This window comes from Haliotis rufescens, unplaced genomic scaffold (assembly GCF_023055435.1).
Source record: "Haliotis rufescens isolate VD_foot unplaced genomic scaffold, xgHalRufe1.0.p SCAF_54, whole genome shotgun sequence".
Taxonomy (NCBI): domain Eukaryota; kingdom Metazoa; phylum Mollusca; class Gastropoda; order Lepetellida; family Haliotidae; genus Haliotis; species Haliotis rufescens.
In genome coordinates, this window is record NW_025964268.1 from 2044754 (window position 1) to 2059917 (window position 15164).

At 38.8% G+C, this 15164-nt stretch overlaps 1 protein-coding gene across 5 annotated transcripts in view; it reads right to left on the bottom strand.

Annotated features, from left to right (window-relative positions):
• Positions 1 to 15164, bottom strand: part of LOC124123460 (receptor expression-enhancing protein 1-like) — a 78110-nt gene that overhangs the window by 56921 nt on the left and 6025 nt on the right. For 4 of the 5 annotated variants that reach the window (XM_046486660.2, XM_048385150.1, XM_046486659.2 and 1 more), the window contains exon 2: positions 6299 to 6371. In XM_046486660.2, the coding sequence (XP_046342616.2) occupies positions 6299 to 6371 (73 nt within the window). Of the gene's footprint in view, positions 1 to 6298; positions 6372 to 8689; positions 8838 to 15164 lie in introns of those variants that run through there. The other variant, XM_046486658.2, reaches the window with a different exon arrangement.

Sequence of the window (15164 nt, forward strand, 5' to 3'; positions counted from 1 at the left end):
TCCTACAGTTGGTCAAATCTGGAAACTTAGATTAATATTACAATCCTTCTCTCAGTCGTACTATGACCCAGAATCCCAACAAGGGTCAACCGATCAACCTACTTTAGATAGTCCCTATTCACCCCAGTTATCCCACTTCAAAAATATCAACAATAAATGTAGCGTCACATCCTTCACCCCTATCCCCAAAAGCCAATCCCTCCGCTCACTAAGCCAATCCTTTTCAAAATCCCCTCATATTTAATGACAAGAAATGAAATGTTTTTCTTATGATATGAAATATGTATTTCCAGATTATATAGTTAGTATGAACTCGAGTTTAGAATGTAAAACAAGGGTGCAACCAACATACTACCTGAACTAGTCACTCAAGCACAAAATAGATTTCAGCACGTTAACTTACATTATATAATACATAAAACAGCAAACTGCTGGCTTTGTTCGCGAATACATGCAGAGTAAACTGAACACTTGTTGGAGTGCATTCAGATGCAATGTATTTTTCATATTTGTATGCAACCTATTGCAAAGTGGTCTGTATGTGTTCTCTGGAATATATTTCCATCTGTTCAAGCTTAAAGAAAATCCTATGCAATATTTCAAACAGACTGCTTCTTAAAATGTAATCCTAAAAATCATCTCACACAGGAGGATTCAAGTCCCCGGAACAAATAATCCCTTGCTTAATTTGGGAATTAACATTTTGAAATGACTGATGCTATCCGACAATCAGAATAATCCTAGACCTGGCATCCAAGCCAGATATGATTGTCTTGCTAGAAGCCGACATTTCAGGACACACAACATATACTGACATTCAACCACAAAATCCATAGAATTTGAAAACAGAAATTAATTTGAATTCTCAGTGACAACATGGCTGAAATTTCAATAGGAAAATCACATGAAAAACAGCTGGTATTGATTTGAGACCATCTGTCCTGTCCTGACCAGAGGAATTTCACAAGCAACAACACAGGGCTATTGTTGTGTTCTTGGAAACAGATGCTAATGCGAGCCCCTCACAAAGGTATTGATCACAATTCAATTAATTCCTGTGTCTGATCACAAACTTGGTCATTCAAATGTCAGATTAGGAGCTCCAAAGTGTGATGGAATGTCTTTTTTATGGAATTCATACACTAACTGTTATGGAAAAAAATGAAAATGAAAACTGACTTTAGTGCGCGTTTTTCTCTCTCTACTAAACAGCAAGATATACCATTGACTCATTCAAATGAAAAATAGTAATATATATAGGTTCTAAGAGTGAGTGAGTATGGTTTTACGCTGCTTTAAGCAATATTCCATCAATACCAATTCCATTCCAGGAATGCTTCATGCATTGTATCCATGTGGGGAAGTGAACATGGGTCTTTGGTGTGGGGAAGTGGCCACAGGTCTTTGGTGTGGTGTAGTGAACATAGGTCTTTGGTGTGGTGAAGTGAACATGGGTCTTTGGTGTGGTGTGGTGTAGTGAACATAGGTCTTTGGTGTGGGGAAGTGAACATGGGTCTTTGGTGTGGGGAAGTGAACATGGGTCTTTGGTGTGGGGAAGTGATCACGGGTCTTTAGTGTGGTGTAGTGAACATAGGTCTTTGGTGTGGTGAAGTGAACACGGGTCTTTAGTGTGAGTAGTGGCCACGGGTCTTTGGTGTGGGGAAGTGTACATGGGTCTTTGGTGTGGGGAAGTGAACACGGGTCTTTGGTGTGACGAGCAAATGCTTTAACCACTAGGCTACCCCACCATCCAAAGGTGAGAAGAACCATGTCTTGAGTACATTAACTTTTAGATACTTTGAAATGTGGCACACTGAAATAAATTGGCCAATGTATGTATTATTAATAGGTATCTTTTTCTTTTTTAACAAAACAAACCAAAACATAATTTCTATCTTTCTGGCATACAAAATACATGTTAGGACAATCTTTAAAAATTCTGATTCTGTGTCCATACCCAAAAATAACTGAAACAAAATGAATTGTTATCATCACTCCTATAACATATCTGCCGACTATCATTTAAATTATTTATAAACTGTCAACATGACAAATGTGGATGTTAACAAAAATAGAAATCTCTAGCAACTCATTCACAAACCCAACATGTATTATTCTCTTTGAAATACTGCCTGTAATACACCGTGGGGTGCCATTAATTGAACAGCAAGATGGGTATTTCAGACAGAATTTCAAATACTGGTAATACTCTCTATGGTACCAATAATTTAGCCCCTAGCTATTCCAGCATGGAAAATGTCCACACCACAAATACCACACAAGTTGAAAAATATATAAATATATACACATATGATATTACTCCATCTTAATGATTTGTCAATCTAGATGTTTTATTTAGAATGGTGACATCTGCAGTCACAAAGTTTCAAAGTAGAGTATTAAATACTATAAATAATGGTAATATTGGCAGTGTAAACAACATGCACTCACCCTGACATTATTAATCAATGCAACGAGATACATAAATATTCCCAGTAAAAATATTAATAGCAAATTGCACAATCAAAGGAAGCTTATTCCTCACGAGTACATATTTATTGAAGTTGAAATTGTGTATTGCAAAATTAAACTTGTCGTTACAATGCACATCATTTCACATGTCTATATTGGTTGCTTGGGTATTTACAAAATGATAATGATCAATACTTAGTGTTGTAGTCAGTGACATTTTGCATAGTAACAGGAAAGATGAAATGAAAAAAAACACATCTTTGATACATAGATTAAAGAATATTCAACATTGAATATTGCATTACACCATGAGCAAAGTACTATGGTACCAATTGTCTCCTGCACAAAACTATTTCCAATATGCCACAGTGATTGAGGGATCAATGCGTTACATAAATAAATCTAAACTAGTGCAAGCTTCAATACCAGATTACACAAACAGGGCTTAATCAGGGATTTGTGAGCCCTCCCTGAGGGGAAGCAAGGGCTTTTGTGGCATTGGCGAGGATTATACAACCATCCTTTAGTGACCTAATTCAAACATTACCCGATGCCACATATTTCTTTTCTTGCCTAATTTCTATGTCTGAATATAATGTATTAATAATTCTGATATGATGCTTAAAGTAGTGTGAGGTGGAAAATAGGGCTGGGACGGGTCCAAATTTACTACCCGGGTACACACCACCCTATTACCCGACCCTACCCGGGTACCCGCTGTAGATTTTTAGAGATAGGTACAAACTGTCCAATTTGGAAAAGTTTGACCGTAGCCCTGGCAAAATGTATTTAGATACACGTGTAAGACGATCCGCTCATGCATACACTGAAGTTTAATGCATGAAGTTTTATCTTTATTCAAATACATAAAAGTCAGTAGGAATGGGTGCATTGACAGAAAGAAATGGGATATTAGTGACTTATAGTGTAACCATAGAGTTTAAGATAATTTTTGTCATCAAACAATACTTGAAAAATACACGTGACTAACTACGGGTCCGGGTAGTCCTTTGGGTACCCGGGTCCTTACTCAGGACCCACTCAACCCGGGTACCCGAGTTACCCGTCCCAGCCCTAGTGGAAAAGGAAGTGTTTTACAAAATACTGGGGGAAAGTTATTACCAATAGAAATGATCATGTCAGCAGCCTAAATAGTGTTTAATTGATCATCACAATCTCATAGTCCGAAACTTTTATCCACTTGTATGAAGCTCAAGTTGGTCTTTCTAATGAGGTCAGCTAATAATGGTCTATTTCACTAAAATGTACTGAAAATGTACTGAGGCCCATGCTTGGGCTAGAAGAATCAGTGTCCGAAATAACTGCCCGCCTGCTTGTGCTCGGCTGTAACTTTTCTGTCAGGCTGCATGAAATATTACTCCACCTGTCTGATTGTCTGGCAGATAATTTTAAGACTACTTAGATATTCTGTCTTATTTGAACTTCTCAAAGATTGTCAAGTAATTATTTCTACTGAATCAGAAATGTGATTTTTCAATATTTATAATGTCTGGATGCGGGCAAGTAACTTTGAAGATTGGCTGGCAACACTTATGGGTCACCTGCCTGACTGTCTGTTTGGGTTTTAAAATTACATGTATTCCAAACACTGAGTGAAATAGATATATATGGCACAATAATCATATATTATGTACACTTAATTTATACAAAGGTTTTCAAGTATACTATGGCAGGTTAAGGGATGTAACACTACAATTGCCTGATGCCCCAACAATTATAGTCCCATCACTGGTATTGGGCCTTGGTAAGGTATAAGTTCAGTTAATTCATGACACATTGTTGGATAAATCAAAAACGTAGAAAACAATATTTCATGATACATACACAGACATGGTGCTCATGCAGCGACCAACAAGACAGCAAATAGCTATTTTGGTTGGATAGGACCAAGTTCAAGTGATACAGGTAATATTGGCATGTAACTTTACCTATTACCATGATGAATTATAGATTATGTTAATTTGAAACATGTTTCTTTATTTTTTCTTTACAAATAAAATATGCATCATTGAATTTAACCATCCACATTTCTCTCATTAGTTTTAGAATCTATTGCATGAAATTTGCACTTGCAACTTGGAGCAGGTTTTTTTTTTTTGTTAAATGATACACTCAGCAATATTCAAGCTATATTAAGGCTGTGTGTAAATAAGAATCTGGACAATCCAATGATTGATATTATGAGCAACGATCAATGACATCAGAGTACACTGACATGCTATCAACCAAGTCAGCAAGCCTGACCGCGCCTCTTATGACAAGCAATTGGGACAGTTAACAAGACAAATAACTATAACAAATGGTACAGTAAAACACAATAGTGTGTGAGTGATTTGGGTTTAATTTTAAGATGTAGATAGCAATCTTTTAACTACAGCCATCATAAGTCAAGATTACAGATTGGGCATAAAACATCATGGAGCAAAGATTGCTTTGTAAGCTGTGTCAGTACATTAAATATGTGAGATTTTACTCTATGCTGAGTAACATGTAAGCAATATAAATAAAGGTGGATGTTAATATGCTGAAAAAAGAGCATGTCAGTAATGAATGGGGTTAGAAGGTCCAAGTGCACAAAGTCATGATTGTATCTGACCACTGTGAGTATCAGAGCAGCATGAGTCAAAGTGTGACTTTATTTCCAACAAAAATCAACAACCACTTAGATATCCAAATTGCGAGAAGAAATTACTTTAGTTTTGAATATACTACATAGACGAGTGACATAACAAGTCACTTTCTACCCCTGTCAGGTTTACAATGGTCTCAGTGCTCGGTTACTTTGTGCAGAGGTTCTTGGGTCCTCCACTAAAGTACTATCCCCATTCAGTTACTACTTCTAGATTGGCCATACTTTTTGCCACGAAAATCAAGTGACATTAAGCTGGACTACTGTAGCTAACACAAGCCAATGGAACAGTCATATGGCACTAACAAGATGTCACTAACACCAAGTGCCGCTTCAGTTCTACCCACTAAGGTGACATTTACAGAGACTTTCTTGGCAATGTCAAGGCAAGGGAAGTAAAAAATAGCATCAAGTGAAAGTAGCTCATTTGTTCACAAGGAAACAGCTGACCTTTTGATAAATAAATGCCTTTTTGAACACATAGACAATGGCTAGATAATACTAAAACTATTTCTTACACAATAGTTACGGATAAGAGCTTTGAAATCAGCAGGTCAGGTGGCACCGGGCATTTTGACCTAAGTTCAAAGCCCCTTTTCAAGTGAAAGCTTGGAAGCTCAAAGCCAGATTTGTAAAAGAGAACTGGAAGATATTCTGCTCAAAAGAGGTTACAGATAGACAAACTAATCTGGTGTTCTTTTATCTTCTTTTGGGTAATATATCTTTACTTATGCATTAATAACAATATATCAATTTAGTGATATTGAATAAGATGGCAGCAAGAGGTCACAATTGTTATACCATTAAAATAGCTTGCACTTGAATAAAACTACATCTCATAGTCACCAATGCCTTTACCTCACTGAACTTTGATACTTTAGAAGATAATTAAGAAAATCAAAGATGTCTATCAGGCAGCCATACTAAATTTCTTTCTTTGAACACAATTGAACTGCTGTTTGGCAGCACCTAGACAAGGTTTCATCACAATCCACCCAGAAGTTCTCAAGAAAGACTTATAAATCCAAAACGTTTGCTGACTATTGCTGTAGACAGCTTCCAAGTACATAGGCTCAATGACCCTTTGGGCCAGTTAAGCTAAGGTCACACATGATGTCTGTGTTGGCTTCCCAACTGCATTTTACAAACAATAATAATAACAGCTCAGATACTTACATATTCTTTCACATTTTTGGTCCTTACTGCTTTGTACGAAGCATATGCTGGGTAGAGAGTCCCAAACACCAATCTGCAAACAGCATAAAGATATGGGGCCATGAAAACCTCAATTGTCAAGAAGGTGTCTCTCAAAACTATCATGTTGATGAAAATGAAATAACTGACAATTCGAAGCACATGACACAAGCTCAAACCCAAGTGCTCATTGCAGCTGTTCCATATAGTCAAAATATTGTCTCAGAATCATGGTCATTATAGGTCAGTGGGTACCGATCTGCCGATTATCGATAATATATATATCATGTGTATATAGAAAGTTTCAGTTCTACACAGTTCATGGTTGTGGTAAAGGTGTAATACTGGCTGAAATTGTTTCAACGTTACATTTTAATAAGTATTGTTCTTCAGGATCTATTGTCACTTTTTTCAATGTTTCTCTTGCAACAAACATAGACATGTACTCTTCTGTACAAGAACTATTCATGGACTATGCAAGATCCTTGTTTTAATGTCTCATATCATATGATGAGACCTTTTAAGTGGGCCATTTGTACCTTCTGAATAGGTGTGGGTAGTTTATGAAAGTTTATTGCGACATGTTGACACAAAGTATGCAAAGCACTATGATGAACTTTTGTGATGAATCTGTTGTATACGTCTTCTTATTGTCCCAGCTCAGTGCCAGGAGAACAACCAAAGGGCACATTCAAACACGGTCTACTTCAAATGTTTCCGACTGAGTAGATGACAATACACCTGACTCGTTGAGAGAGGTCGACTGTCCTTTATTGCCTTGGAGAAAACAGTCTTTGTTGTTGGAGGCTTTAAGGATGGTCTTAGTTTAGTCACAGGTGACAAGTCTTCCTAGTTTTCGATTATCTGATTGGTGTGGGTCTGGGTCCACCTAGCCAGATGTAAATACATGACCTATTTTCCCTCATCAACTGGGTTAATTATCTCTTCAAGATTGGATCAAATTGGGAAAGGACTGGTGTCAGAATTGGTCTTGGAGTCTGGTCAAGCTAATCCAAAGACTTCAACATTTGTCAGTCACCAGAATAATTCTATCAGGAATCAGACTGGAATCTTGATTACATCTCTGCACCACAAAACAGGCACTTCAGACTTGAATTCTTCACATGGGTATTGATTTTTCCCTCAATCTAACCCGGGGTCAATTTCACACAAAACAAAAAAGATTGATCTCAGTGCCCATACAAGTCAGCAAATGTTAAATATTTAAGACGGGATGCAAACGTGTACCCCTGCCAAAAAATCGAAAACCAAATCCAATGTACAAGATGTTGAAAGATGTAACTTCTTTTAAATGGTATCATTATTTATAAGCTAGGATTATGTGAAATAAAATGCATTCTCAAAACCTCAGCAGTCTCGGTTTTTTCAACAGCATTTTCTTTCTGATGAGCTCAGGTGGGGATGCTGGTCTGAGACTCAGTCAGGATCAGAGAAGTGGAAATTCCCTCAGGAAATTCTCTTGTTATTTTCACACAAAAAACTATGGCACAAGATGGAGGCTACATTCAATCCCCTGAGGCTTGTGCATGGCATCTGGATATAAAATAATGAGAGTCAGTAGCCTAATTCATCATCAGTTCTCACAGACAGGCACCACAGGCAGCTCATGTTGAGTGTTCTATAGAAGATGTCCAAGCCATCTATCACTCCCCTTTGAACATGTGTTACACCTCAGACGAAGCCACTGGACATCCCACTACCACGATAACACAACACCTGTACCACAACATTACCACATTTTCCCTTGAACATTAACCGAAAATTTCACATTCAAGGATATCTTTTTTTCAGCTTTCCATCATGAGTATGTTGACTTGGTTCCTTATCACAGAAAGATAGATGTATTTCACATGGATGAACTCTCTGGGTCACAACATGTACGGATGAAGTACATGTATCTCGAAAAGGTTAAAGGCTACATGAAACGCAGACATCACAGTAGATCTAATCCTGGACTCTGGAGGAATAGGCAGAAGAATCTAGAAGCACTCAAAGGCTGGTAAAGTCTTCAGAACAGGACCAGCCATCTTTGTTGGTCAGAAGCCGAAGTGGAGGTCAAAATATGTGCTGTGCCACTATAATTACAGGTTAGGATGATCTACAGTGCAGAGGAGCTACAGTTCTGTAGGAGGTAAAGTGCTGAAGGGTGCCTCACTGCTTAGCTGTTTACCATGGCAACCATTGAGTAACAGGGACAGATTCTTCCCCTCCCTGCCATATCATATAGCATGGCTGGCAGCCTGGCATTTTTGGCAAGGGTACAAGATGGAGAGTGAGAATCCAGCACAAGCTGTTTTGAGCAACAGCCAGCAGCAAACCTAACAGATGCACCAAAACTTGATAAACCCTCACATTTCAAACTCAGCACAGGTACAGAATCCTCAACACCATTCCACATCACCCTGGCGTTCAACAACTTTAAACACAATAAATACTGTGCTGCACATCCCTGAGGGAGAAGCAACACTCCCAAAGCTAGACATGGTGTGCAGCAGTTAAAAAACACTGACGTGTTCCATATACATGTTCAAGCAGGCCATGTCTGATCATGTTTATTTACAGTGAGTCATACATTAACTGACAAATGGGGTTTCATCTTCGGTGTTTTTGTGTATGCTTATACAATGGAGTCATCATCGCTGACAGCTTAAAATGAGGAAGCTGGCCTTACAATCCTTTAACAAGGAACACAAGCGAAAACCTTAAAGTCTTATCCAGACTGTTCCTGCCTGGTCACAAACCACATATATCTATCTCTATGAAACTACATGTGGTTAACACTAAGTGGAATGCACCAGGATGTGGGAAATCACTGAAAAATGTCAAGATTGATCATCATCAGGAAAATATACGTGTTTGATGTGGAGATGTTGTTTTTTGTTTGTTTGTCGTTTAACACCTCACTCAGCAATAGTCCAGCTATATGACAGCGGTCTGTAAAAAATTGAATCTCGACCAGACAACACAGTGATTGATATCATGACAATCGATGTGGAGATGTACATATGGACCAACTGTTTGTCGTTTGTTCAAAGCCACACTTAACAATATTGCACTACTTACCCCTCTGTTATTGGCACAACATATTAATTATAGTAATGTGAAAGAATTGGGTGTCCTTCAACTTCTTTTGAGTACCTAGTTTATGATGGTTGCCTGAAAGTAATTGAGTCTGGACCAGACAAACCATTGAATGATATGATGAACAACATCCCCTACTGTTGGGGTACAAGACATGTTATCAAACAAGTCCCCATGCCTGGCCACCTCTTCATTGAGTTGCCTGGAACTATTCTAACCTGGATTCTCCTTGGGGCACAATGAGATTGATGATTTGGTCATGACAAAAAGACATGTACCACAAGCAGAAGTATATAACAACTGGGAGGGAGAATTTGATTTGTTGAATATTTGCAACATTATTTGTAATAGAGACATTTTTGGTTACTGATACATCAGACAGGAACAGATGATGTTTATTTCATGAATTCAGTTTTCCTGGATATTGAGTGGGCGTGTTAGTTTGGTTTAACGCCGCTTTGAACAGTATTCCAGTTATATCACAGCAGGTTAGCTTGATCTGGGAGGAAAGCCCAAAGCGATGCATGTATCAGATGTTTATCACTTGGTGAAACCCATCAGCATGAGTATGGTGCTTACAAACCCAGAAACATAGTGGCAAAATGGGATCCAAAGCTAATAGTAATACAAATAATATGGCCTTTCCCCAGTAAAGCTGTGCATAAATAACCCATCTAGGACATTTCCATGCTTGTTTATTACTTCAGCAGCCAGGATGCACTGGGTTGGGGTTCGAATCCAAGATTGACCAGGATTATGGCCATACAGTCAGCACACTGGCCCATACAGTCAGCACACTGGCCCATACAGTCAGCACATTGGCCCATACAGTCAGCACACTGGCCCATACAGTCAGCACACTGGCCCACACAGTCAGCACACTGGCCCATACAGTCAGCACACTGGCCCACACAGTCAGCACCCTGGCCCACACAGTCAACACACTGGCCCATACAGTCAGCACACTGGCCCATACAGTCAGCACACTGGCCCATACAGTCAACACACTGGCCCACACAGTAAGCACACTGGCCCACACAGTCAGCACCCTGGCCCACACAGTCAACACACTGGCCCATACAGTCAGCACACTGGCCCATACAGTCAGCACACTGGCCCATACAGTCAACACACTGGCCCACACAGTAAGCACACTGGCCCACACAGTCAGCACACTGGTCCATACAGTCAGCACACTGGCCCATACAGTCAACACACTGGCCCACACAGTCAGCACACTGGCCCATACAGTCAGCACACTGGCCCATACAGTCAACACACAGAAACACTGGTCCATACAGTCAACACACTGGCCCACACAGTCAGCACACTGGCCCATACAGTCAGCACACTGGCCCACACAGTCAGCACACTGGTCCATACAGTCAGCACACTGGCCCATACAGTCAGCACACTGGCCCAAACATGTCTGCTGTATGTCACTTTGTGCTTTCCTCCCACATAAGCTGAAAGCTGTGATATAACTGGAGTTCTGTTCAAACAGTGTAAAACACACCAACTCACGCACGTCATTGAATACCTACACACTCCCGCTGTCTACTATAGAATTCATGAACCTCAATCCAACATTCAAGAATCACAACAACAACTCATTATCATTATCGTGGCCACTAGTAGGAAAGGTTTGGAAATAATGTTGAACCTTTGTTCAACATGTGCATAAAATTCAATACGAGGGCCTATTTGTCCCACAGTACAAATGTCAGGCTAACACAGAGAACCCAGTCTCACTCTTAGTTTAGCTGTGATCGACATTACGGGACATTCGTTCGAAGAAATGTCAGGAAGATTAACCTGCAGCAAAGTAGAGTGGGATTGGACAGACAGCATGCAGGTTGGCAGCAGTTCAAGTATCTTCTCCCAACTGTTGCCAGACCTGCCACATCTCCACATCCACATCTTCTATTACAATATTTAATGCAGGAGTTCATCTACCAGTGCGCTAATCATTTGCTAATGCTGTAACATACACTTACCCTACTCCACACATAAACCCTACATGCACATCAATATTACATCACTGAGTCTTGGTCCAAATTAGTACCAGGTGACAAAGGACTCCTGGGCCCAGTTCCAAAAAGTTATTGTAGTGCTAAGATGATCGTAACTCCCACACTTCAACACAGACAGTTGTAGTCCTTGGTGGGTACTGAGTAGGACCCGGGAATCCACAGAACTACCCTGACCTGTGGTTAGTCACCTGATATATTGTTTTTACCAGGGCTTCAGTGAAACTATTCAAAATCGGACATTTTGTACCCAACTCTAAGACCTACAACGGGTAACTGGGTAGGGTCGGGTAATGCGGGGTTGGTACCTGGGTAGTAAATTTGGACTTATCCCAGCCCTAGGTTTTGTGAGATTGTTATTCTAAAATGCTGTCAAAATATTATAGCTGTTCAATGCAGACTGAAAATAACAAACTGTAAGTCAGACAAAACAATGGTTGATAGCATGAAGAATAAAAATATAAATACATCTTTTAAAGTATGATACAGTGCGACCACACAATCCTTGTTTTGATTGGCCCATTTAGGCCATGCATGGGATGCTGAAGATCTTTATAGAAACAATACTAGAATACAAACACTTCCAATGTGCGTGAACAAAAAATTCCTTAATGCGTTTACAATTTAAAAAAACCCATCCATACTTTTGACCATACATATATTATCATCAAACAAATATCGACAAAATTCCAAGAGAGCAATAGCAAAATATATATCCTCATACAGTGTTGAATCACAAAAGTCAAGGGTCTCTGTTGTAGCCCCAAAGATAAAGGTTTAACATTTAGGGTTCCCTAGATTCAAATACCAAAGAAGACCTGAGATCCTCACTTTGTTGCAACACTCTTGTATACCATTGATTGCATTATGTTGTTGTAACATAATGATGTATGGCATGAAAATGTCGCTAGTCTTGTTCATGATGTTATAAACAAGCAAATGCTGGCACAGATGTAACCAACAGATGTGTTGGTGGTCTATATAAACTTGCTTACTGTGCAATTCCACCACATTACTCTGAACAGAATTTACAGGCGAGCTAAACAATCAATAGCATGCAGTCTCTCACAAAGCAACAACTTCTTCTGAGAAATGTAAATCACCAGATTTACCAGACCCAAAACCCTGCATCCTTTCCACCTAAAAATTGAAAATGGAGGTAAAAATTATAGAATGCATCCACTGGGAGTGCTATTTCATAACATGGTACCACTTAAAATTAACTTCTGCAATGCCATGCAATACACAGTCGAATGATGAACGATCTTCTTGAGCTAGCACTGGTAGATTCCCTTCAGTTGGCATAGTAAGGAAACTACATATCCATTTTTAACTGACAACCTCTGAACATGAGCAATCTTGTGTCATTTGAAGTACAGTATTCAATTTCTGACTTTTCACTTGCACCCCATTTTGCAGTTTCAAACCTGGGACCACTACAGTAATAGCTTTGTGTCCCCTGGACACCCTAAAAAATATAACCCAGGTAAATCCCTGGTAAATACATCCAAAATAAAATATAGTGTTTGAAATTATGAATGAACGTCAAGGGGCCCTTGTCATAACCAAAAATGTTACAAATTCAAGATTTGAGGGGTTCATGGATTCAAATACTATTACAGCAAACCTCAAGGACCCCAGTACTCCCATTAATTCCAAACAATGAAATGCATTCAAATTATTGAATTTAGTCTTCTCTTATGTCTCCCAGTGCACACACAAAACATTTGTGCAATATCATTGTAAGCATACTGTGGTAAGAGTCTGAACTCACCTACAGATATTTACACTGTGTGTTATGTGCAACAACATTTGAACAGTTCACAGTTGGTAAGAACTGATAATAATACATTTATTTGAGGAATTTGGTAGTGGACGAAGCAAACATTATCTCGGAGCCAAAAGTATTTTCAATAACATGTGGATATGGCCAGACAGTCCTTTCAATCATTGTTTTGTATGATGACATGCATCAACTACAGTCTTCGAACTTCATGTTTGCTGTAGCCTGAGACTGCTAACTTCTTCTGGGGACAAGTAAAACTGCAATGGTGGTAGTTTACTGTTAGCATATGAAGGCTATATTTCCGAACCAGTCCTCAAATCTTCAATTTTGCTACAAAGTGGAACTTAACAAATCTAACAGAAAATGTAATTATAGTAACCATTTGTGTCTTGTTCAAGCAGCACAAACATTGAGGAGTGTTGAAATAATCTATTCCTCTGTACTTGTCTAATAAACACCCCAAATGTCTGAGGCTGAACTATTCTTGCACAGTCAGATCAGGTCTTGTCAAGTAAGACCTACAGCACAGGCTGAATGTCAACTAACAATGGAATGTCATATCAGACTCGGTACATTCACCTTTTACCTTTCTTGGACAATTTTCTCAAAGATGTCTAGCTTTGTGGATTCATCAATGCTCGTGCATCTTAATACCGTCTGATCAGTCTCTAAACCAACAAAAACACCTCCAGATCAATCATCATGCTATCCATCATCCTGGAAGTGTAAACAAAAGTTTGATTTGATGGTGAAATGAAAGGATAAGATGCAAGATCACTTGTGTTTTGTACTGCCTAGATCTGTATTTCAGTTATATCCAGTTTAATGTGAGAGGAAAGCCGAAGTGACGCAGGTCTGAGAATTTTTTTGTGAAAACCAAGAGCAATGTATTTGGTGAAAGCCATGACCACTTGTATGTCTAAATCACGAATTATGTTATAAAGGATACATATAGACTAAATGGGTGAGATGAAACCAAAAAGCAGTTACTCCAAAATAAATGTAAACATTATTTTCCATAATCCACATGCATATAAAGCAGGTGCTATCTTCCCTGACACAAAATATTTTTAACTTTTATTTCTAATGAGCTATTTGTGCTAACGCTCATCTGCATCATGAAAACCTGCACCTTATTATCTCTACAATGGATGTGAAGGATAGAAAATTTTACATTTTTGAAGCAAAAAACTTTACAAACTTCCCCGGTATGATTTTTCATGAACTTTTAGACCAAATGTTAAACAAATCACAAAAGACACTTTTCTCTCTACAACAAAATCATAAAACAGTAAACTGTGTTTATAACGAACATACCAATACTGAACTGATGGATAATAACAATACTTATAATAAGTTATAAGAGAATTATGTGATGTGCTGTGCACTGTGCCAGCATCTGATATAACAACTTTAACCTACACACTTCTAATGCCACAAAGTATGAGAGGGTTCACACACCAAACATAATATTTCCATCACTCTTATCAAAGAAAACGAAATGATTTCAACTCTTCATCGTGAATGTACATCATACAATTTATGAAATAACCCAACATGAAAATCCTTTACTTTAGGTAAGCTTTGTTACTTAGAAACAAAATGACTTCAGCTCCAACATGCAGATGACAGGCTAATTCTGAGCCCCAGAATACACCCTCTTGGGAAGAAAAACGAGAGACCAAAGAAATAAGTCCAATTATTTCTTATTCAGACTCATTATACAGGCAGCAATTTGTAGGGCTAGTTAGCAAGTCTGATCCGAAGGAATTACTCAGCATTTAGTCCACCATCATTGAAGGCATGGCCTGCCATATCGTGTGAAGAGACACCTCATAAGAGCTTCAAATGTATCAGAATTGGCTTTCCCCATGAGCTTTAAGTTATTCATGAAATAACTGGGCATCCTAAAATGCAGGTCTGCAAGGGT